This window comes from Gymnoscopelus braueri (assembly GCF_963280865.1).
Source record: "Gymnoscopelus braueri genome assembly, chromosome: 18".
NCBI lineage: Eukaryota > Metazoa > Chordata > Actinopteri > Myctophiformes > Myctophidae > Gymnoscopelus > Gymnoscopelus braueri.
The window spans coordinates 41,444,928-41,469,838 of record NC_137618.1 but is presented as its reverse complement, the minus strand read 5'-3'; the positions used below and the strand labels follow the sequence as shown (position 1 = coordinate 41,469,838).

Genomic DNA, 24,911 nt, shown 5'->3' with positions numbered 1-24,911 from the left:
TCCTCTGCCGAAGCGAAAGGAGGCGGATGAAAAACTATCAGCTCAACCGGTGTCTGGGTCACCATTCCGTTCTTGGGAACAAACGCCATGTTGGGCTTAACCAAACCCTGCTGTCGCCTCCCAAGAACCTCATGCACTCCGAACTTACTGAGAGCGCATGTATGTCGCTGACCCGTGTAGCTGTAGTGAAAACAACCACAAGAACCGTTTCGAGACTAACGATCTCCAGATCCATAGAGTGAAAAGGCTCGAACGGTGGGAGGCAAAGCGCCCCCAGCACCACCGCCAGGTCCCAGGCCGGGAACAGAGGCCTAGAGACCGGCCTGGCCCGCCTGGCACCGTTCATAAAACTACGCACCAGCGGATGTCGGCCAACCGTCATGTCATCGAAACCCACGTGACAAGCGGAAATGGCCGCCTGGTACACCTTAACCGTCGAGAAAACCAGACCTTGGTTCAATCTGTCCTGCAAGAACATGAGGATGCTGCGTACCGAGGCCCGGAAGGCCTCAACCGGCGGTGACTGACCCAGACACCATGACACGAACAGGTTCCACCTGTCGTCGTACGCAGACCCCGTGGAAAGGGCCCTCGCCCCCTGGATGGTAGCTACCACCTCAGGGGGCAGGCCATAAGAAGTCAAGGTCTCCCCCTCACGGGCCAAGCCCACCGGTCTAGGTCCTGAGGTTGCTTGTGGAAAATTCCGACCCCTGCCTGCCGTAGCAGATCTCTGATCGGGGGGAGGGCCCAGGGCTCGTTGTAGAGGAGAGGATTATTCCTAACCTCCATGCGCCCCACGCCAGTGCCACCAGTGGCACTGACAGTCCGTGGAGTCTGACAAGTTGAGAGGACCAACTCCCGTGACGGGAATGCATAAAGCAGTTCAGTCGGCCAACCTGGCCCAGATCTGGCTTGTCATCTCCGGAGGAGAGGCCAATCTGCGTACCAAAAAACGCCCCTGGACAACAGAGTCGCTCCACTGTTCAGGAGGCCCGGTACCTGTGAGGCTCTGGTTGACGTAAGGCGCGCGTCGCACCACAGCGTCAGATCGCCAGCTAGCCTGTCCAACACTGGAGAGGCCAGGCCTCCCTGCTTTTTGGCATAGCACACGGTCGTGGTGTTGTCGGTTCCGATCAGGACATGACAACCTCAGGTGGACGGGGCTCCAAGAGCCCACATCCACCTCCGGGGAAAAAAGGCCACACGTGGGGCTTGTCCAAACGAAACAGGTGTAAGGCCGAAGTCATGAGACCCGTCGCCTGCACGCATAGCCTGTATGTGACTTGTCGCCTCACGCGAGAAGACCCTAGGCCGAAACGCTGTCTACCCCGCCCGGGACAGACGCGCCGTGAGCCTGGTCTAGCCCAGCGAGACCCCCTATGAAGGTGGCCTGCTGAGACGGGACCAAGACGCTCGACGGACGGTGACGGTGAAAAACCCCTCGACGTCAAGTGGGGAAACGGCCACGTCTGTGTGCCGCGCCACCTCCTGACTGTGGTGGATAGAAAGGAACGTGGAAATAAGCATTGAAAACAATGCTGGTCCACCCATCTCCTTAACGCACCGTCCGCAGAGGGGGTCATACACCAGTACAACCACAGTGTGTTGTTGTTGGTCAGGGGAGCTGACCAGTACAACCACAGTGTGTCACTGCTGTACTGAAAAAACCCCTACACACAGTGTACCACTGAAGTACCGGGATAGTAAAACAGTTCCGGACTGCAAACTCTCCAACAAGCTGCCTCAGCAAGCGAGTCAGGAGGGGCTCTGATGTCACCCAGTGCGGACAACGCACACGTTTCCAACTGGACCGGTGATGTCGCCACGTGATCCAGCGGACCCGCACATGCGGGGCCGTTAGAGACCGTGGAAGGGTAGCGGTGGAAGGTGGCCACCGTGGTGTTGCTTCAGCGGGGCTGGCTATGCGCTGCACCAAAAAACCACACTGCAATGTGCGGTTGTTAGTGAGGCCAGTTAGCCGCCAATCGAAGCAACAGTAGCCTGACTGGAGGTTCTGCAAACCTAGCAGCTAACAAGCTAGTCAAGGCTAAATCACCATGGGCCAAGAAACGTTGAGATCCGTTTCCAAGGGAACCGTTTTTTTGTGTGTGCGTTGCCATGGGGACCAAAGACGCTACTACTGGTGCTAGCAGCGCTAACCCTGTGTGCGTTGCCATGGGGACCAGCGACGCTGCCACTGCCGCCAGCGGTGCTAACCCTGAGGTGACCGCTCGAGGCAGTAGAGGTACTAACGGTCCGTTAGGACCCGGCGGGGTCACGTGACCGGTCACGGGGACCTTGCCTGACGTCAGCATCCGGTTTGTCCGCCAGCGCAGCCTGTCTGTTTCCATGGAAACCAACGGCGCTGTCACTCTGACAAACGGGGCCGTCCGAAGCAAGCCTACCTTGGCCGTCGCCCTCTCGTCTGAGCCCAAAGGCTCCGGACGGAGCGTCGACAAAGTCGTCCTCCCCTTAGGGAGTGCTTTGACGCTCGTTAGTGGCGAACGAGGCCTGTAGTCCGTGAGGCGGTACGGCAAAGGGGGCATCTGTCCCTCCAAAATGGCGGAGACAGAGGTCCGCTCTTTGACCCAAGTATTTATTGAGACCCTTCAGATTCAGAATGGGTCGTATCCCCCCCCCCTTCTTTTCCACCAGAAAATATTACGAATAGAAAACCAGTTGGTTCCGATTCATAGATAGTTCTCTGACTATGTTACTCTGAATTCTAAGGAAACCGGGGTTACAACGTAACCTCGCGTTTCTTGACAAATTCTTCGTAACATACTCACTATGGAGAGAGAGTGAACCCCCTCTCTCAGAGACATGGTTGCCTTACCCTCTGCATGAGAGGAACAACACCGTGTCCGACATAGGAGATTATATGCATAAGAGCACGTGGAAAACACACCAGTACAACCACAATGTGTTGTTGCGGATCAGGGGAGTTGATCAGTACAATCACAGTGTGTCACTGCTGTACTGAAAAACCCTGTACACACACAGTGTAACGCTGATGTACTGGGATAGTAAACAGAAGTATCGGAAGTAATTCTTTAATAGCGCCCAAGCTCAAGAGGAAGGAGACTTCCTCCCTCAGAGTATTGGCTGCTGGACCCCTTGCACGGGAAAACAATACTTTTTCTGTCACGGGGGGATTTGTGGAGAAATGCAGCCTGAAACCCTTTAGTATTGTGAGCAATACCTAAGCATTCGGCTTGCAAACCGTCCATTGCTTCACACACCGAGCGAGTGGCTTGGACGGTGACGTCATCGGCCGCTCGGAGAGTGGGAGCGTCGCCATGGGGACCGTTGCCATGGGGACCAGTGACGCTGCCACTGCCGCCGGCGGTGCTAACCCTCGGGCCAACGGAGGACTCGGAGGAGTCACGACGCTGGCCACGGGGAAAAACCCCGGCGTCAGAATTAAGCCCAAAGATATATACAGTGAAAACTATATATATATCAATGATTAATCCTACCTTGGCCGTCGCCAGAGTGTAGAAGAGAGAGTAACGTCACGCTTCGATCTCGCCGCAAAGCGGGCCTCTATGGGCTATAGTTCCAACATTGGAACTATCTCATTGACGTAGACAGAGCACTTCCGCATTCCATTCTCACAATGGGATCGACGCTACTGTCATTACTCTCTTCCTAACTTACTCTGGCCGCCGCCATCTTGTCGACAAAGTCGTCCTCCCTAGGAGGTGCTTTGTCGCCCTCCAGCGGCGAACGTGAGGCGGTACGGCCAAGGGGTCATGTCTGACCGAAGTACTTCCGGTTCACAGTGGTGCGTGGGCACTTCCTGTGGGACGGAAGCTGTGAGGCGACAAAACCTTCCTCCCCGTAGGGGATGCTTTGTCGCTCGTTAAAGGCGAACGTGGCCTGCAAATCATGAGGCGGTACGGCCAAGGGGTCATGTCTGACCGAAGTACTTCCGGTTCACAGTGGTGCGTGGGCACTTCCTGTGGGACGGAAGCCTGTGAGGCGACAAAACCTTCCTCCCCGTAGGGGATGCTTTGTCGCTCGTTAAAGGCGAACGTGGCCTGCAAAACATGAGGCGGTACGGCCAAGGGGTCATGTCTGACCGAAGTACTTCCGGTTCACAGTGGTGCGTGAGCACTTCCTGTGGGACGGAAGGCAAAAACCGGCGTGACCCCATTCCACTGGCGCATTTGCGCCCTCTGGCGGACAGGGGTGATGTGGGTTTTTATATTACCTTCATATGATCCAACAATGTCTAGAACATCGGAACTCGGGTGTTGTAGACAGTGTGGGCTTATGTAATTGAGAACGTTGATACATTACATGCACGGATATCATCCCATCAATGTCTGGGATACCGGAGTTCGGGCATCACAGACATTGTGGACTTATACACAGAGAGCATTGGAGCAGAGAAGCCCGCTGCTCTTTCAGATGTTATCCAACAATGTCTAGAACACCGGGACTCGGGTGTTCTAGACAGTGTGGGCTTATGTAATTGAGAACGTTGATACATTTACATTACATGCACAGATATTAGCCCATCAATGTCTGGGATACCGGAGTTCGGGCATCACAGACATTATGGGCTTATATACAGAGAGCATTGGAGCAGAGAAGCCCGCGGTAGGGGACTCCACTGCTCCGCTGCACTCAAGCCACGTGAAAGAACGAGATCGTTTGTAACATGTAACACATTTATTTCTTTGGCAGAAAAAAATTGTACTTTTAAACACACATTCGTTTTCATTAAACATGGCCTTCTGGCAGTCGAGGGGCCGTCCATCTTGTCCATCGAGTAAGGTCTTCAGAAGCCCCCGAGGTTTGCTCGATACACAGAGTGAGAAGGCTAACAAGCTGGTGTTATCCTAGCGAGGCAAGCTAGGCTAGGACAACGCTGTTAATAACCTGTTGCATGGGTGTTAAGCCAACAAAACACTGCCTGACTAAGGCGACGTTAACCTAGCGAAGCAGCTAACGTAGCTAGTCTGAGCTAACTCACTCACGAGCTTCTGCCTCGTTCTCCCCTCGCCTATGCCGCCGTCGCCGTAGCCCCTTCGTTGTCTCCTGGCGACGCACCGCTGGCCCGGTACGCTTGCTGTGGCAGCGGAGTAGACGGCTGGGAAGAGGGGGAGGAAGTGCCGCTAGGTAGTTGCACCTGGGTGGTTCTCCCAGACACGGTGCTAGCGGCTGCTGCAGTGCTGCGTAGCACGGCTTGTGTAGCAGCCTGGAGGTGCTGCGAGCGGGGGCTAACGCCGCTCGCAGCCGGGACTGCCGGAGGGCCCATTGTGGACTGTGAGCGCACGTGGTGGGCCCCACCACCCACGTTCCCTGGGCCGTGTTGCTGGATCCGCGACGACCGGGGACGAGACGTCGCTGCCTCCCGCAGCCAGGTCGCTGCCCTGGCTAAGCGGCCATCGAGGTGCAGCGTGGAGAACAGCGCAGTCCTCGCAGCGTCCCGGTGCATCTTGGAAATGCCCCGGCCCCGTAGAGACCGAGGCACGAGATGCAGAAACCACGAGGGTCATCCCCGGCGATCATCAAGCGGCAGAGCAGCAATACGCAGGGACGTGGAACCTCCATCTCGAGCTAACCTGTTAGCTTTCAACCGCAAGGCTAAGAGCGCGGAAAACTCAAAGGAGGAAAACTTGCTTTAGCAGTAAAAGAAAGAAAGAGAAGATAGCCGCGGGAGCGGAAATAATAAAACTTTTTTTTTTTTAATAGGAGGAAAACCCGTTGGTTAGTACAAGTACCACCGAGTGGGCTAAAGCTGGTTTCTGTCCTGATCAAAGTTACGTTTGTTATTATTAAGGTATGTCTTGAGCTGTTGCATCTGCCATGCAGAGAAGCGAAAGAGGGTGAGCCACGTCACGCGAGAGGTTTTATACCTCTTCCGGTCTACCGGACACGTGACATACCCTTCTCAGCCAATGAATGGCCCGGGAGTTTATGGTATGTAGCTCTGCATCAACGCCAGGGGGCGGTGATATCCCATAGTGAGTATGTTACGGAGAATTGACAAGAAACTTATGTTGCTAGAATATCAGTGGTGCTCAAACGTTTCATGTTAAGGACCCCAAAATGAAAATGTTGGCCGCCGACCCCCATCTCAAAATATTTTGTTCCAGAGACTCCCAGAAGCAAAAATTTTAGTTACAAATGTTGGCTTTAAAAAATAGGTATATTCAAAGATTCGCACACATTTTCACGAAAAATAAATAAATAGCAGATCTACAAGCTCATAGCGCGGCACTCAGTGTCGCGCTATGAGCTTGTAGATCTCCTATTTTTGAATAGCCAAAGTATAAAATAATGGTTATAGCTAAAAATCTAAAATGACACAGATTATGCGTTACTGGATTGAATGGGTTAGAACAGTGGTTAAAATAGTGCCAGAAATGGCAGATCTTAATTTTCCCATGCAGCAGTATAATCTAGAAAAGGGCGCTCCTCGTAGCGTGTATCTCCGCCAGACTGGGTTGGCAATTAAGCCTGAGCGTGTGTAAGTTGTTGGGTTGCAGCCGTGCAGGAAGGAATGCGAGGAAGGCTGGGGGGGAAATGGCAATCACAGCCAATTGGATTTGAATATGAAAACTCTGAATGATACATAATTTATCACATGACTGTTTAGTTTACTACAGGGATCTCAAAGTGTGAGAATTAGACTCTCCTTATCTCTCTTTGAGCAGATGTGCCTGCATGCTCCTATCTGCGTGTTCGCTCCGCCCCTTCTACTGTAAATACCCACTACAAATGTCTGCCAGACAATCTACAGTACATGTGTCGGTACACATGAGATAACATGTACTGATTGGTGTGAGTTTTTGGAACAAATCGGTTGGAGTAGCAGCAAAAAAGTGTGTTTTGAATAAATTGCAATTGGCGGAATATCTAGTTAGGCCAAAACATCTTCTCCGCCTACCGGCCTGGCTGAGATAAAGGCTTTACATTAAACGACGACTTCACCCATTTTCAAACTATCTTCATATAATTGGTCCTCACTAAAGCTCCTGATAAAATGGTACCAATTTTTTCTACTCGGTCTGTGTCTCATATGAGGGCTGTGGAAACTTCAAAAAAACGCCTACCAGTGACATCATCGTTAGGCAGTTTTCTTTTTCAAACAAGATCACATTTTTGTATTTAGATTTTTATTAGCGCGAGAACAATGGCGTCCATTACAGCATGCTAACTTTCCAGGAATATAAAGCCTACTGTTTATATTAGCTTGGATTCCCCATCGATGATGTCAGTGGTAGGCGGGTTTCTGAACTGTCCACAACCCTCCACTGAGACAAAGAAATGGTGTCATTTTATAATGAGCATTAGTGAGGACCAATTATATGAAGATGTGTTGAAAATGGGTGAAGTGGTCCTTTAACAGCACCAGTAATATAAAGCCTACACGTGTCAGTGTAGTGGACGATCTGACCAATCCCTGTTCTTCAGTCACAGACCCAGCTTGATATACATCCAGTATCAATGATAATCTGAAATACATGGAAGTGATGTCGGTTTGTGCAGTGGGGCATTCATTTATCAAGTCATAAACCACAAATTATAGTGCTGAGAGCATTTTTTGTATACATTGAAAAACATTTCCACTCCAAATCTAGGCTGTACTGAGTGGTTAAAAACATTTTGCTCGCGTGTTTCATTTAGTATATCAAGCTTTTTTGTCATTTACACCTAGCAAAATATTGATAAATGTTGGCCATTCTTTCCCATTCATCACTGATTTAGTAAGGCTCTCTCTCACTCGTACTTTCGATCCATCACTGATTGAGTGAGTCTGTTTAGTTTCTATACCTAATACCTCCGGAAATATTGATACAAATTTCTTATGGGTTTTCCTTTATTAGCTGGTTAAGCCTATCTCTCTCTCCAGGCTGAATTGAATTGATATTGCCTGCCGAATACCTCGTTGACGGGCGATTTCTCCTCTCCGCCGTAGGCATCTGATCTTGGGCAGAAAGGTGGTGCCCCAGGCGACCAACGTGGACGACGACGAGGACGTCGTGGCCGAGAGCGAGCGCGTGGCCAGCGGCGCCGCCCACACGGACCTCCTGCAGGTCAACCAGCTGACCAAGATCTACCAGCACCTCAGCAAGAAGGTCCACGCTGTCAAGAGGCTGTCCGTGGGCATCCCCGCAGGCGAGGTACAGTACATTGAACTGTGGAATCGTGCATGGCATGCACGTGTTGTGCAGCTTTTCATCCACAGGGTGTTAACCCATTGAGACCTGGAACTGTCTCATTTTTAGATTTGAGCTAAAAAGCATTATTTTACACTTTGGGCTATTCAAAAATAGCAGATATACAAGCTCATAGCGCGGCACCGAGTGCCGCGCTACGAGCTTGTATATCTGCTATTTTTGAAAATTCATGAAAATTCGTGAAAATCTTTGAAAATATATATTTTTAAAGCGAACATTTTTAACTCAAATCTTTGCTTCTGGGGGGTCCCTGGAACAAAATATTTTGATGGGGGTCCGCGGCCAAATACATATCATTTTGGGGGTCCTTGACATGAAAAAGTTTGAGAACCACTGATATAGAAACATACGTTTTTCAGAAAACTGTTGAGATTTAGGAGACATGTAGAATCGGCTTCAGGTCTCAATGGGTTAATAGAAATGAGTTAGTATTGCTTACAGCAGCAATGGGGTCTGGTAAATTGAACGATTCGTTCAAATGTTGAATTAAACAAAAATATAAGGCAATGTTGTCTGTGTTAAAGATCGATCTGGAAAAAACACTGTATCTATGAAATATTTCAAATACTACATATTGTTACTCGCATAAACCTTTTCTGCTTAAAAGCCTGAGGTACAATAAGACATTATTGAGCTAAAAGAATAACACAAAAAAAGTCCTGGGGAGACTTCATTGTTTCCATTGTGGTACCTGAACAGTAGCTTTACTAGTTTCTAGCAGTTTTGTTGGCTGGCGGCATTTGCAAAGCAACACGTTTCTCCTTTATACCTGCAGTGCTTTGGTCTGCTGGGTGTGAATGGAGCTGGAAAGACCACCACCTTCAAGATGCTGACTGGAGACGTCAGCCCCACTGATGGAACTGCACAGATCAAGGACTGGGATGGGTAAGCTGTTTGTTTTACCTGACCGAATTATCATGTCATGTGACTTTTGCTTTGGACTTGTGAATCCATCATGGTGGTTGTACTTTCTTTTCCCCGACTAAGGCAATGACAGACATCAAAGGTGTGAACGCACCCAGATAATTAGAAACAGATCGGTATCAGAACAAATCAGATCATAGACAGCGTTTTGTGTATGTAAATGCGTGTATTGGCCATACTTAATAAGAATCGCCTTGGCATTATATAAGGTTTTCTAGTAAGTATCTCTTTTTGGTCTTAGAAGGTGCCAAGGCCGCTCTGCCTAATGAAATCTGAAAGACAATTTCCACACGTAGCTGCAGAGAGGGGAGAGTGCATATGGAGAGAGTATATACCTAGAGATGTGAACCTGGTTTTAAGCATTAAATATTTAAAGATTTAGAATGCACTCAAACTAGGACAGCATGTGTGTTTTAGAGTCTCCTGTATAGTTAGTCAAATCCCCTATACTCACTTCCCCCTGTCTTCCAGGCTCTCCGCTTTAGTGTTAGCGCTGTGTTGCCAGTGCTATTCCCGGCATAGTACAGTATAGAGACGACAGCGCCACAGGGACAAGCCACACACACACGCACACACGCACGCACGCACGCACGCACGCACGCACGCACGCACGCACGCACGCACGCACGCACGCACGCACGCACGCACGCACGCACGCACGCACGCACGCACGCACGCACGCACGCACGCACGCACGCACGCACGCACACACAGACACACGCGCACACACGCACATTTTCCATCTGTCCCGAAGCATGCGGCCGGTGCCCATAACCCATCAAGACCTGAGGCCGATTCTTCTAAATAATGCCTTCTAAATCAGTGGTTCTCAAACGTTCTCTTTTTGTGCCAGGTACCCCCTAATTGATATATATATCGGACCCCCCATCTGAAAATGTTTTGTGCCAGGGACCCCCCCCCCCCCCCCCCGAAGAGATTTGTGTTAAAAAATTCAAAATTATTCAAAAATGTTTGAATACACTTTTAAAAAAATAGCAGATGTACGAGCTCAGATGCATTGAAGTAGGCATGAGCTCGGCTCTAGGCTCTCCCCAAGCTGGCAGAGGGAGTGTAGCGCCCAGGATCACTTAGACAATTGGCACTGGGTGAAAAAATGGGTTACAAAATCGTGGGATAAAAAAAAAAAATATATATATATATATATATATAAATAAAAATAAATTATACAAAAATGTTCAAACACTTTAAAAAAAATAACAGATGTACAAGCTCAGATCTGCTATTTTTGAAAACCACTGTTCCAAATCCTAAGGGTTTTCTGAAAAACTTCTGTTGCTATATGTATAGCTAAAATCTAAAATGACACAGATGCTTTCCCGGTTTGAATGGCTTAAAAGGAATCTGTCTCTGTTTATGTTTCCCCCAGGCGGATGGTGGACATCATGGAGTGCCGTAACCAGGGCATAAACATCGGTTACTGTCCCCAGGTGGACGCCCTGGATGATCTGCTCACCGGCGAGGAGCATCTGTACTTCTACGCCCGCGTCCGAGGCATCTCCAAGGGGGAGATCGACTCGGTAAGTAACCTCGCGTCCACCACGCTTTTCCACCACGGAGGAAAAGCGTGGTATTCGTTCTAACACTATAGCCGTGTGATCCGGTTTAGAAAAAATGAAAGAAGAATCGTGGTTCCGGTGGTTGGTTCCGGTTGGCGTTGCATTGTTTTTGTTCCCCACATAATGCGAATCAATTAGTTTAGTCTCCCTAGTCGCGCTACGAGTTAGAATAGAAAATGGACATACCAAACCATTATCAAGTTACCAAATGATCAGGTTTTAAACTAGGGGAATCATTTTAAAGGTGCACGACGCCGCGTCGTTGGTTCTGGCCACCTGATGACGTAAAGTTATTTCTGCTCCGACCAGACCAGAAACTCAAAAAAATTTATTGATCCCTAAGGCCTAACAAAATAAAACTTTGGTTTCCGGTTGGCTGTCATTTTAGGGCTGAGTAGGTAGGGAATTTATTTTATTTTATTTTTATTTTTATTTTTTTGTGGGAATGATGGGTAGGCAGGGTAGCAAGGAATTTTATTTTATTTCCTCATGGGAAGGATGGGTAGGTAGTTTTTTTTTTTTTTTTTTTTCCTTTTTTTTATTAATGCTTATTTTTTTATATATTCTATGTTTTCCTGAGTTACCAATTTCTAAATCATTAAATGGTTCATGTACACTGCACTTACAAAATAGTGTCTGAAAACAACAAACAATAAACAATTGAAAACTTTGAATAGAATGTCCACACACTGGTTGAATACTTTTGAGTTTTAATTCAACTCTAAGTAAAGTACCAAAGTAAAGTGCTGTATCACTCACATACCAAAAATATTAATACAAAACAAACATCTTCAAGTAATAAAGTGTTTTGAAGCAGATATTTTAGCTACTGGCTATCCCTGGATCAAACTGGCTATCTGTTGACTGAGCATTTATGAACAGTCCATGAAAAGTTCAGACCTTTTTAAATGACATTTCAAATTAAACTTTTTTCCCCCTTTCCAATGTTCAACAATGCAATATTTGAGAGAATGTAGCTATTAAAATATATGACACTGTTCCCCAGACAACTGAATTGTAAAACACAAAGACTACAGACCAATTTTGTTTTGTCTGTCTCAATGGTGGCCTGGCCAATTTAGACCTACAGTATTCCACAGCAGCCATCTTGATGTGTCAATGGGTAACATGGGTGTATTTTAAGCAAGTAATTTTAAGTCCCCATTCAAATGGGTGGGCTTATTTGACTCTTAATACCCATTGATGACTGACAGGTCAAAGTTGTTTATTTTACTTTTTTGAATTGTTCAAAACCTTGAAAAGCACTATGAATTTGATGTATTATGAAATAGGTAAATAGGTCTTTATTGGCCACCATTGATACATGCATGTGTAAACAAAAGTGCAGTGGTGGAAAAAGTACTCAAATGTTTTACTTAAGTGAAAGTATGAATACTGCAATGTAGAAGTACTGTTACAAGTAAAAGTCCACAATTCAAAATGTACTTGAGTAAAAGTACAAAAGTATTGGTATCAAAATGTACTTAAAGTACCAAAAGTAAAAGTACTAAAATGTAAAAAAAAAAAAAATAGCAGATCTACAAGCTCACAACGCGTCGCGTTGTGAGCTTGTAGATCGGCTATTTTCAAATAGCCTATGTATAAAATAGGGCTAAAGTGGTTAATGTATGTTTTATAATATCAAAATGTATATCTGAAAAGTAACTAGTAACTAAGGTTTTCAAATAATTGTAGTGGAGTAAAAGTACAATATTTGCCTCTGAGATGTAGTGGAGTAGAAGTAAAAGTGTTGGAAATTGGAAATACTGAAGTAAAGTACAAATACCTCAAAATTGTACTTAAGTACAGTACTTGAGTAAATGTACTTAGTTACTTTACACCACTGCAAAAGTGGTCTGTAGCCTTTGTGTCATGGCCCCATTCTATTTAGTGGACTATAGAGCACTTGCAAATGTAGTCCTAGACGATTTTAATAGGGGTTTCAAATTGTCTGATTTCATATGTTTCTATGCAGTAGAATAGTTACTTTCCACCACTGCCTATTTGTCGAGACTATACTAGAAGGCTTTGTCTAAACGGGGAATATTATTTACCCCATGCGCAGAGTGCTGGTGATGTTAGTGACACAAAAAAACATAGGTAACGTTTGCTAGCTTTCTCACACTACACAGTAACGTCAGCTGAACTTTAATACAGTCAGTAGATGGGATCCGCAGGTCGTCGTCTCTGGGACCGAGAAGCCGACTTGTCTCTCTCGTAGTAAGTTTAGTACGTCGTTAAACAACTCCTCCTTTTTGTTCTGAGCTTGTTTGGCGTTATGTTGGGCTGCAAACAATCGGTCAAATGCTGACTGAGGGGCAGATGCATGAGACGACGAAGGCTCCGATTCCGAGGCTTCCTCCTCGCATCTCAGGGCTAAATATTTAAAGTCGAACATGGCCAAAACAGAGCCTGAGAGGCTAGAGGCTCGGTGTGCGTAGAGAGTATGTCGACTGAGATGTAGGGATGGAGCTCGTTAATTTTTATTGATAATGAGCACCTTATCGAGCCTGCTTATCGAACCGGGCTTTTATCGAGCCCACTATCGATCTTTTTCTATTATTAAGAAAAAAGACGTGAGACGAAAAATTCTGAACAGAACCGGTATCTTTTTTTATTGGCCAGTTGTGACAGTGAGTTTGTGGCTGACCACTAGCTAAAATTCAATGAAGATGACAAAAGTTAAAAATATTTTTGCCTATCATTAAAACAACCATTCATATAATGTGCAATAAGTGTTGAATGGCTTTATATTATGAATAGTACTGTAATAATTACTATAAAATCTCTTGAAGTCTCTTCAACTCTTTATAAACAAAAAATGCTTATTTATTTTTTCTATTATTTTTTCTTTGTTTTAACAAAGATATATCACTCTCACTACATTTTACTAGGGCCTTCAAATACAGTACTTTTCTAACAGACAGAAGGCAAGTGACCTTTTTACTTTTGGAAAATAATATTGAAGAAACGGTTAATGTGTGTACTGTCACTTTAAAGGCGCAATTTATACTTCATCGTACGACGGTGTCGCGCACCAAACATAGGCGATCTCCAAGCTCACACTGCGTCTGTTCGCACCACGTTGTGAGTTTGTAGATCTGCCATTTTCGGCAAGACGGTAACGATAGACTGAGAAGACGTACACGCTCAAGCAACACTAGTTATTCATTCACAGGGAGATCCCAAACGGATTATTATCAATTGGATTATTAAAATTGTCAACAGAGACTTGCTACCTTGGGTAGAAGAGGACGAGTGAAACTTTTGAGCGTTTCACTCGTTAATGCCATTGTTTCACCACTACACCGCACATGTAAACACAACAACGATGCAACCACCCGCGAGTGTACAAATGGAACCAAATGGACGCTTACAGTCCCCTTAAAATAGTTATGTAGTGAGCCAATAAAATTCCTCTTCCTTGTTTCCCCGGGCAGCGCTGTTTTGCACAACTTGCAGCTATCAATACACTTTTAGACCGACATGTTTGTGCCAGCGTGGGTGATTAGATTTATTTCTTGATCGCCTCTTGTTTTGATAGTTTAGACATGACGTCGTGGGCCGCTGCACTCGATAACAGGCTCGACAAGCCCAAAGCTTATCGAAACCCGGGTCTCGATAAATTCATGCCCGGGTATATAATGGACCCGGTTTTCGAGCTCCATCCCTACTGAGATGTGGGTCCATGTATCCGCTCGGTCGTGTCTCCCTGCTGCAGATGAAAACTGACATCGGCACTGTTTCACCTCCTTAATTATGTCTGCAAACGTTTTAGTAGTCAAGCGAATTATTTTAGGAGGTGGTTTGCACGGGCAGACGACAGACACTGTACACAGGTCCATGGCTGGAGGAGGACATGCATGTGCTGCTGTTGTTGTTGTGCGGCCGGCTGCGCCGCGGTCTCCTCGCGATGACGGAATGACGCATGAATAGTAAAACAAATCATTTGCGCACATGATATTTTAGACGAAAGAAAACTTTGATTAAACTTCGCGAATGTGGTCGCACCAAATATTTTTTTTGTAAGACGTTTTTGATCGACTCGGTTATTTTTTTTTATTTTCACTCCAAATGCCAATAAAATCATCTGGGTCGCTCGTATTTAATAGGGTCGGTCGCCAACCGGAAACCAACATATTATTTTGTTAGGCCTAACCTGACTCCGCCAGATGGGGGCGGTATTGCGTTTCACATGTTCACAATCCAGCCTCCATCTGGGATCGCTCAGAGAGTAGCGCTATACCCGCACCGTGGCGTGTGCGAACCAATCAGCGGCTGCTATGGGCGGGATCCTGGCGAGACCGGATGTGACGCCATCGAGAAGCGCTTATTGCGTTGTAGTTCTTTCACGATTCATCATGGTTGTATAGTATACAAAATAAATACTGCTGGCGCAGCTACTATACGCCATGTAGACACGTCAATATGATTGGTTGATATAAACGGTGATAGACAGACGGTCCCATCCAATCACCTGGGGTCCCAGATGGAAGTTAGGCTGTGAAACAAAATGCGCGTCGCAAGCTTCTTCCATCTGGCGGAGTCAGGTTAATTGATCCCAGGATCCCATTTAAAACAATCGAAATCGACCAAAGTGCTGTACATGAACTGATTTTGATGCTATAACAATTACTTTTGCTGGAACCCCCTCAAGGACCCCTGGGGGTCCCCGGCCCGGGCCCCACTTTGATGTTGCTTCCACGCATATGGAATCAATATCGGTTTGGCCGATCATAATGTATCAGCCAGGCCTGGCGGGGAGACAAGAAGAAAAAAGAAAAACGTTGGCAATCGGCAGTCGAGGACTCTCTCCAAAATCCAGATCGACATCGAAGCCTAAAAATTTGGCATCGGTCGGGCTCTATAATCACAGGTCATGACAGGCTGAGTGATGTGTGCTGAAAGCTGTGCGGTCTCTCTCTCAAACTGTGAAAGCTGCGTTGCTGTCAAACTGCAAGGGAATGCTGTGCAATCTGAGCTATACCCAATTAACCCATTCAATCCGGGAATGCATCTTTGTCACCACATTAACCATTATTTTATACTTTGGCTATTCAAAAATAGCAGATCTACAAGCTCATAGCGCTATGAGCTTGTAGATCTGCTATTTTGGAAATATATATATATTGAATATATATATATATTTATTTTTTATAAAGCAAACATTTTTAATTCAAATCTTTGCTTATGGGGGGTCCCTGGAACAACATATTTTGAGAAGGGGGTCCGTGGCCAAATACGTATCATTTTGGATGGTCCTTGACATGAAAAGGTTTGAGAACCACAGCATACGTTTTTTCAAAAAAACTTCAGGATTTAGAAGACATTTGTAGAATCCCCAGAAGCAAAGATTTAAGTTAAAAATGTTTGCTTTAAAAAATATATATATTCAAAGATTTGCACAGATTTTCAGAAAAATAGCACTCGGTGCTGCGCTATGAGCTTGTAGATCTGCTATTTTTTGAATAGTCAAAGAAATCTTAAAATGACACAGATGCGTTCCCGGTCTTAACGGGTTAAGGCGATGCTGTGTGCATCAATTTTGAGAGGTTTACATTTCAAGCGATTCGTTCGCTGATGAGAGGATTTCGTCTGACACTTCTCTTGAGCCCCTCTCTCTGCGTTCATCACCCTGGAAAGCTAATCAATCTCGCCTTCCCTCGGGGGGTTCGTGTGATGGTGTCTATTTTTTTTTGTTGTCAACGCTGTCGGTGGAATGCACAAACAATCAAAACATGACGGAAATTCTGATGTTCCATCTTGACATTTTCCTTGTTTTTTTGTTTTGTTTTGTTTTTTTTTCTCCAAAAAGCCCTCAGGGCAAGTTCGAGTGAGAGTGAGAGGCAGGCATCTACAAACGTAAAAAGAAAAAAACCTCTTGACTGTGTGTGATCTCGGCATGCGAAAACTCGCCTCCCAAAGCCTGATCTATACTTCGTCATAAGACGGTGTCACGTGCACCAAAAAATAGCAGATCTACAAGCAGATCTTCTATTTTTGTTCGCGAGACTCGAGTATATATCACACGCATAAGAGTCATCTCTTCTCTCTCTCTCAGATTCATCTTGCAGCCTGTAGGACACATCAGCCTCACGACACTGATGGAATCCGACAGCCGCACACATGTCACCGACACGACACAATATGCACGCACACACACACATATACACACACACGCACACGCGCGCGCACACGCACACACAGAGCTAATCATACAGAAAAATGGATGGCGACTCGCTCTAATCACCGTCACCGTTGTCTTCTCTCCGGTCAGCGGTGACAACAATGGTTGTAATGGCCACAGCGGCGTCGGCGGCAGACAGACGAGGTTATACGTATTGCCCCCTCTTATGTTGTGTCCTCGCTGACAGTCTATAGCAGGAGGATAATGAGACGGGCTCTAATGGGGGGCCATTTCACATTTACAGGGTTTTGTCATGCTTAACGCATTAAGACCGGGAATGTATATACTGTGTCATTTTCAGATTTATTTGGGCTATAAAAAATAAATCAGATATACAAGCTCATAGCGCGGCACCGAGTGCCACGCTATGAACATGTAGATCTGCTTCTTTTTTTTTATCGTGAAACTTTTGTGCAAATCTTTGAATATGTGTTTTTTGAAGCGAACATTTTTGAAGCAAATCTTTGTTTCTGCGGGATTCTACAAATGTCTTCTAAATCCTAACAGTAATTTTTTTTTAAAGTATGTTGCTATAATCAGTGGTTCTCAAACCATTTTCATGTCAAGGACCTCCCAAAATTACCTACCGACCGCCATCTAAAAATATTTTGTTCCAGGGACCCCCAGAAGCAAAGATTTGAGTTACAATTTACAAATGTTCCCTTTAAAAAATATATATTCAAATATTTGCACAAATGTTCAAGATTTTTCAAAAAATAGCAGATCTACAAGCTCATAGCGCAGCATATCTGCTGTTTTTGAATAGCCAAATAAATAAAAAGAAATGACACAGACGTGTTCCCGGCTTTAATGGGTTAATGAGCTGTTACATCAGAGGTGCAAGACAGAAGCTTTTTACTGTTGGAGGGAAGAAATACAACAATATACCGTTATGCCGTCGGGTGCGTGGACACCTTTTTATGTCCAAAAAAAGCGTGACTTTTCATGAAATGGAAAAAAGTAACCTGTGTTCCAATGGAACCAATGTAGTTATTATTTGGTCCCAACCTCTGGTTATAACCCATTTAGACACGAGGCCGATTATAAAAACCTCTTCTAAATCCTGACCGAAGTTTTCTAAAAAACTTCAAATATTTATTCAAAAATTGTTGTTGCTATATACTGTACATAGCAACAACTACCCCAAAATGGGTTCCCGGATTGAAAGGTATTGTTACGTATAGGGCATACATGTGCAAATGGCGGCCCAGGGGCCACATGCAGTCCCCACCTTCACTTAATGCGGCCTGCAGGTTAACATCGGAATAGTGATACTGTATATTAATTGCAGCTGTTACAATTCCAAACATGCAAACACATGACCTGCTTTAGTTACTTCAGTCGATATTAGTAGCTTAATGACTAGTATTACAATTATATTGTCTTTTTTATGTCCAATGCATTTGTATTTAAGTTCATAAAGTTAACATAAGTATAACTAAATACATTTTAAATGCAAAAAAAAAAACTTTTCAGGATTCCAGTTAAAAAATAGCAAAAATAGCAAAAGTAACTTGTAGATCGGCTATTTTTGCTACTTTTGTGTGACATAGAATAGCTTGTAGATCGGCTATTTTTGCTACTTTTGTGTGACATAGAATGGCATTTTAAAAAGTTAAAATACGGAGATAAGAGGTGTCTGCCTGACAGTATAATTATGCAATGTGGCCCTCTTGAGTGAGTGTGGAAATATAGTGGCCCTCTCCATCAAAATTGCCCACCCCTGGTATAGGGGTTCCCGGTCTAAATGGGTTTAATACCTGACATTGGTTTTAAAACCCCCGACGGATAGACCACATTCATTTCAACTTTCTACGTTTTTTCAAAGTAGTGAAAATAGCAGATCTATACAAGCCTGCTTTTGCTACTTTTGCGCAATACTCTTGTATGACGAATAGGGCATTAATTTATGAAAAAACTGAAAAGTTGAAATATGGAGATACAAGGTTGGAGATACAACGACATTTTGATCTAAAACACAGTCGGGGATGTGCTGTGTTGTTGCTGCTGCTAATCATTCAAACTCGCTGTTGACATTTTGTCTCTGCCCATAGCCTGTGAAGTGCCTAGTAGGTCTACACACACACACACACACACACACACACACACACACACACACACACACACACACACACACACACACACACACACACACACACACACACACACACACACACACACACACACACACACACACACAGTGTTCTGATACTCGGACTCAACCCAGAATAATTTCCAGGCAGAAAAGGGCTTATCCACCCACAGAAACCCCCCCCCCAAAAAACAGAGAATATAAAGGGCATGCATTACTGTACCTATTGGATTGGCTCACTCCATTAATCTGAATTCCAAAAACACATTCATGTGTAAATTGTGCCTACGTATGGGGAAAAACACACCTCACGCTCGATGTCAACCGTTTGAAGAAAATGAGTCTGGAATGGGAAAATAAACTTGCAGCGTTTACCACGCTGTTTACAGCTTTGTTTATATGCTTTGTGTCATCTTTAATAACTCAAAGGAAAGACATGTCTGGCATAGTTAGACACCCAAAAGGATGTGCAAATCCCAGCTCTAGCAAACAAACAAGCGAAGGCGTTAGCTCGTAAAGTATCAGTGGTGTTTTACAGCGTATTGCCATATTGCTTTGTACTGTGGCTCTTCCTCCCAAAGCAATATGGTGTCACGCTCTCTGGATAAACTGAGCTGTCTCGAACGAAACTATGTTGTCTCGGTTCCTTTGGTCTTAACCCGTTAAGACCGGGAACGCATCGGTGTCATTTTTAGGCTAATCAAAAATAGCAGATCTACAATCACAGAGTGCCGCGCTATGAGCTTGTGGGTCTGCTATTTTTGGAAAAATCATGAACATTTTTGCAAATCTTTGAATATATATTTTTTGAAATCGAACATTTGTATCTCAAATCTTTGCTTCTGGGGGATTCTACAAATCTCTTCTAAATCTATAACTATAATCAGTGGTTCTCAAACTTTTTCATGTCAAGGACCACCCAAGATCTATTTGGCTGCGGACCCCCATCTCAAAATATGTTGTTCCAGGGACCCCCCAGAAGCAAAGATTTCAGTAAAAAAAAATCACGTAAAAAAATATAAATATATATATATTCAAAGATGTGCACTCATTTTCACGATTTAAAAAAACAAATAGCAGATCTACAAGCTCGTAGCGCAGGCACTCGGTACTTGGCACTCTGTACTCGGCACTAACCCTGACCCTGACCCGGTCTTAATGGATTAAACTCCCCCGCCACCATGTTGTGGACTCAGCGCGATCACCAGACAAATCCTTCGCTTGGTGTCCAAGCAGCATGAAAAATGCATAGGCAGAGACTAGATTAACATCTCTGTTATTGTTCCCCCCCGTAGCGCTCATCCTAGTGATCAATAAATCCTCTCTCTCTCGTGCAGGTGGTGAACTATCTGCTGAAGAAGCTGGAGTTAGACTACCACAGGACGACCATCACCGACGCTTACAGCTGCGGCACACGCAGGAAGCTCTCCACGGCACTGGCCCTCATCGGACACCCCCAGATCCTGCTGCTGGTAAGGACACCCACTGTATAGCTGTTTTGTTTCATCAGTGTTTCCCATAGCCTGGGGGTTCCTGCATGGTCCCTCTTGGGGGAGATGGCGCCAAAGATCACAGGCCATGTCTGTTTGGGAGGTAGTCCAATATTTTTGCACATGTAACATCATTTTGAAGCACACTAATTTCAAAAATTGCAGAAATGCTATATTGTGACGTGTTATATTATATTGTGAGCTTGCATATAATCTATTTTCGGCCATTGGTCGAAACCGTTTTCGCTCGTTCATGTACAGTGGCCCCAGCCGTTTTAAGCTGCAGTACCTACGAATGGCCAGCATGTCTGATGCGCTTCAATGCAAACACTGGGTTCTGGGGGGCTTGGTGTGTGTGGGCGGAAGGGAGGGCTTCAAGGAAATAGTTCGTCCAATGGTTCTCCAGGCCTATACTCCCTGGGGGACCACCTCTCCAGTTCCTCTGGAAGTCAACATGACAACATCGATCTCCAAAACCTCGTCACATCTCATATAGTTAATGAGTTGACTTCCCTGACCCCCCCTCCCCCAAACCCCCAGTATTCAACTCCATGTACCGCGTACTTCCTGTTTCCATCTTGCACTCTCTTTTCTCTCCATTCTGTCCTCTCCTTCTCCTTTCTCCTCTGTCCTGCGTGTTCTCACTTTTCCCTTAAGCCCTCTCCGCTAATCCCCCTGTCCTTATTCTTTCTCATACTCCTTCTGTGTCCTTGTTTCTCCCTTTCCCTCTGTCTGCCTGTCACATGCTGACAGCCCCCCCCCCCCCCCCCACCCCTCTCCTTTTATTCCGCTCCCATCATCCATCTGTGCTTATTACTTCTTTCATCTCTCCCTCCCTCCCTCTCTCCCTCCCTCCCTCCCTCTCTCCCTCCCTCCCTGTCCTAATTTCTTCACCTTCCTCTGTGGGTCTTTCGCTCTCTACACGCCCCTGCCTGCCATGCCTGCCTCTCAATTTATCTCGCCTCTCTCTCCCCGCCGTCCGTCCGTCTGTCCGCGCAGTGACTGAAGATTTTAAAGTATCAATACTGTAATGTAGAAATACTCTGTTTCAAGTAAAAGTCCGGAATTCAAAATGTACTTAAAGTACAAAAGTATTGGTATCAAAATGGACTTAAATGACCAAAAGTTGAAATTGCTCATTATGCAGAATGTCCCATTTCATTAGTTTTTGAATGTAAAAGCACAGAAAATTTGAAATACCCCAGTAAAGTAAAAATACCTCAAAATTGTACAAAAAAAGTACAGTACTTGAGTAAACGTACTTAGCTACTTTACACCACTGCGTCTGCGTCTCTCTCTCTGCCTGAATCTCACTGTGCTTGGTTTTCCCTCCTTCATCCTCTCGTCCTCTCTCTCTCTCTCTCTCTCTCTCTCTCTCCCGTCGGGCTCCTGTCTTTCACGCCTCCTGCCCCCATCTTTTACAGTCATTCACTCCCTCTCTCCCTCATCAATCTCTCCCCAGGACGAGCCCAGCTCTGGCATGGACCCCCGCACCAAGCGCCACCTGTGGAAGATCATCTCCGAGGAGGTGAAGGGGAAGTGTGCCGTGGTTCTCACCTCTCACAGGTATACACAGCAGCGACGTTCACACAGCCTTTCCACAATGGAAATAAGTCGCAAGACTTTTATGTATTTCTACAGTGAACATGATTTTCCCGCATAACGTCTAATAACATCAAATCAAATCTTGTTGTCTCTGTGTCGCCCATCGCTATGCGGTGGTGTAAAGTAACTAAGTACATTTACTCAAGCACTGTGCTTAAGTACAATTTTGAGGTACTTTTACTTTATCGGAGTATTTCCAATTGTCTATACTTTTGCTTCTATCTCGGAGGCAAATATTGTACTTTTACTCCACTACAATTATTTTAAAACTTAAGCTACTAGTTACTTTGCAGATATAAATTATTACATTATAAAACATACATTAACCACTTTAGCCCTATTTTATACCTAAGCTATTTGAGAATAGCCGGTCTACAAGCTCACAACACGTGAGCCTGTAGATTTGCTATTTTCAAACATTTCATTACTTTTACTTTTGGTACTTTAAGTACATTTTGATACCAATACTTTTGTACTTCTACTCAAGTAAATTTTGAATTCCTGACTTTTACTTGGTAACAGAGTACTCATACATAGCAGTATTGATACTTTTACTTAAGTAAAACATTTGAGTACTTCTTCCACCGCTGTCGCCATGTCATTTTATTTATTTTTTTCCCGTAATAATCGTAACAGGATCATGAATAGGCACGTGGTTCGTTGTGGGGCTGATACAAGTAAAAATGGCTAATCACTAGCTGAACAGCAGGATGTTTACGATGCTGTACGACAGAAGCAGAAGTGGTAATTAAGTTAATTCATCTAATCTGTTAACTCTCTCCCTCTCTATCTATCTGTCTGTCTGTCTCTCTGTCTGTCTCTCTGTCTGTCTGTCCCCATCCCTCTCTTTCGCCCAACCGCAGCATGGAGGAGTGCGAGGCGCTGTGCAGCCGTCTGGCCATCATGGTGAAGGGTCAGTTCCGCTGCCTGGGCTCCCTGCAGCACATTAAGAACAGGTCGGTGGCCCCTGCCCCCTCTTCCTCTGCCATGTCATTAGTGCCCTCTCCACCCCGAAACCGCCCCACACCTTTCATTCTCCACTCCTGGAGTGCCTTTGTTCTCCATAGCCTCTCTCAGCCGCGCCGTTGTATACGGACGACGCGGGTTACCTACAGACATGTAATAACATTGCCCCCCCCCCCCCCCACACACACACACACACACACACATAATAACAATCACTGTTTTCTGTTGTTGCAAAATTGCCTTTGTGCAGGTTCGGCAGTGGCTTCACGGTGAAAATGTACCTGGCGCGGGCCTCCTGCGACGTGGAAGCAATCACCGGTTTCATGCGGCAGCGATTCCCCAGCACTTACCTCAAGGTGAGCATAGCCGGGGCTATATAGCTAGGACAGTCACACAAGAAGGCCCTGGCGGGAGAGAGTCGTTGCTACAAATACACCGGCGGACAGCTCATGGAAACTTGGGGGAAAATGTAGGCTAGAGGTGATACGTAACTGTCAGCTTACTGTGAATCATTTTCCAAGTATAGCTAGTGGGCCATGCACAGTTTCTTTTTTTTTTCTTTTTTTTTTTTTACATTCTCTCTTTTGAGAGAACTCCCATGCCCCTTCTAAGGCAATGACATTAACAGTCTTCTACTTTTTAGAGTATGTGCATTAGCACTAGGGCTGTGACTCTTCTGCTATCTCACAATCCGATTCCGATTCTTGGGGGTCATGATTCGATTAAAAGTCCAATATTCCCAATCAGTTCTAAATGTAAAAATAAATAAATCTAAATGATTTCAGTCATATTGTTTTCATCTGGACTTTAACAACTAAGTGTAGCGTAGTTATTTCCAACAGCTCAAACTAAACATTATATAATACCAGAGAGGGTCATGTAAAAATTCTTGGCTTTGATGGAATCTTAGATTAGGTGTAGTTCTGTTTGATGCAGAAACACAGCATAATTGCCTTGATGCAAGTAACATTAACGATTGTCAGCTGGACAGTGACACACCTCAGCTGTGCTGAACTGAAAATGAGTTGTTAGTTAAAAAAGCCCTTGAATATGACTGAAGACATGATAATGTTTACTGTGATTATGGTATTTCATATCACAAACACCATAGAGTAAAAACTCCAGTAACTTTAACCAGCAAAAAAAAAAAGATTTTTGGAAAATTGTGAATCGATTTTGAATCGTTTGTTGATAATAAGAATCGCGATTTTTACATGAATCGATTTTTTTCCAACACCCCTAAGTAGCACATCACCATGGTTATGGGTTTGAATTCCAACCAGGGCCCCTCATGTTACATTTTTATGATTGGATGGATGTACACGGTATCATGTGCCCGAAAAGGTTGCCCACCGCTGGCAGAGGGGCTCTGAGGAGTTATTAGTGTCACAATTCATGCGACATGTACTGTAACATGCCCTGTTGACCACCCACTAGGACCAGCATTCTGCCATGGTGGAGTACCATGTGCCGGTGGCACCAGGAGGGGTGGCCGACATCTTTGACCAACTGGAGTCCAACAAGACGACCCTGCAGATCAAACACTTCTCTATCAGCCAGACCACACTGGACGAGGTGAGACACAGAAAGAAACGGCAGTGAATAACCCATTAAGACCAGGAACGCATCTGTGTCATTTTCGGATTTCTTTGGAAAAAAAATTGCACATATACGAGCTCATAGTGCTGCACAGAGTGCCGCACTATGTGCTTGTAGATCTGCTATTAAAAAAACAATATATATGTATATATTTTTTAAAGCGAAGCAAAGATTTGAGTTAAAAAAAATTGCTTTAAAAAAAATATATATGGTCAAAGATTTGCAAAAATGGACACGAATGTTTCATAAATAGCAGATCTACAAGATCATAGC

General features: G+C 45.1%; 1 protein-coding gene across 2 annotated transcripts in view; it reads left to right on the top strand.

The window, feature by feature from the left end:
• abca12 (ATP-binding cassette, sub-family A (ABC1), member 12) overlaps positions 1–24,911 on the top strand; it is a 163,537-nt gene that overhangs the window by 136,513 nt on the left and 2,113 nt on the right. For both annotated transcript variants that reach the window (XM_080456466.1, XM_080456465.1), the window contains exons 67-74: positions 7,937–8,141; positions 8,974–9,083; positions 10,510–10,660; positions 20,316–20,450; positions 21,931–22,034; positions 22,937–23,029; positions 23,290–23,395; positions 24,477–24,614. In XM_080456466.1, the coding sequence (XP_080312592.1) occupies positions 7,937–8,141; positions 8,974–9,083; positions 10,510–10,660; positions 20,316–20,450; positions 21,931–22,034; positions 22,937–23,029; positions 23,290–23,395; positions 24,477–24,614 (1,042 nt within the window). The remainder of the gene's footprint in view (positions 1–7,936; positions 8,142–8,973; positions 9,084–10,509; positions 10,661–20,315; positions 20,451–21,930; positions 22,035–22,936; positions 23,030–23,289; positions 23,396–24,476; positions 24,615–24,911) is intronic.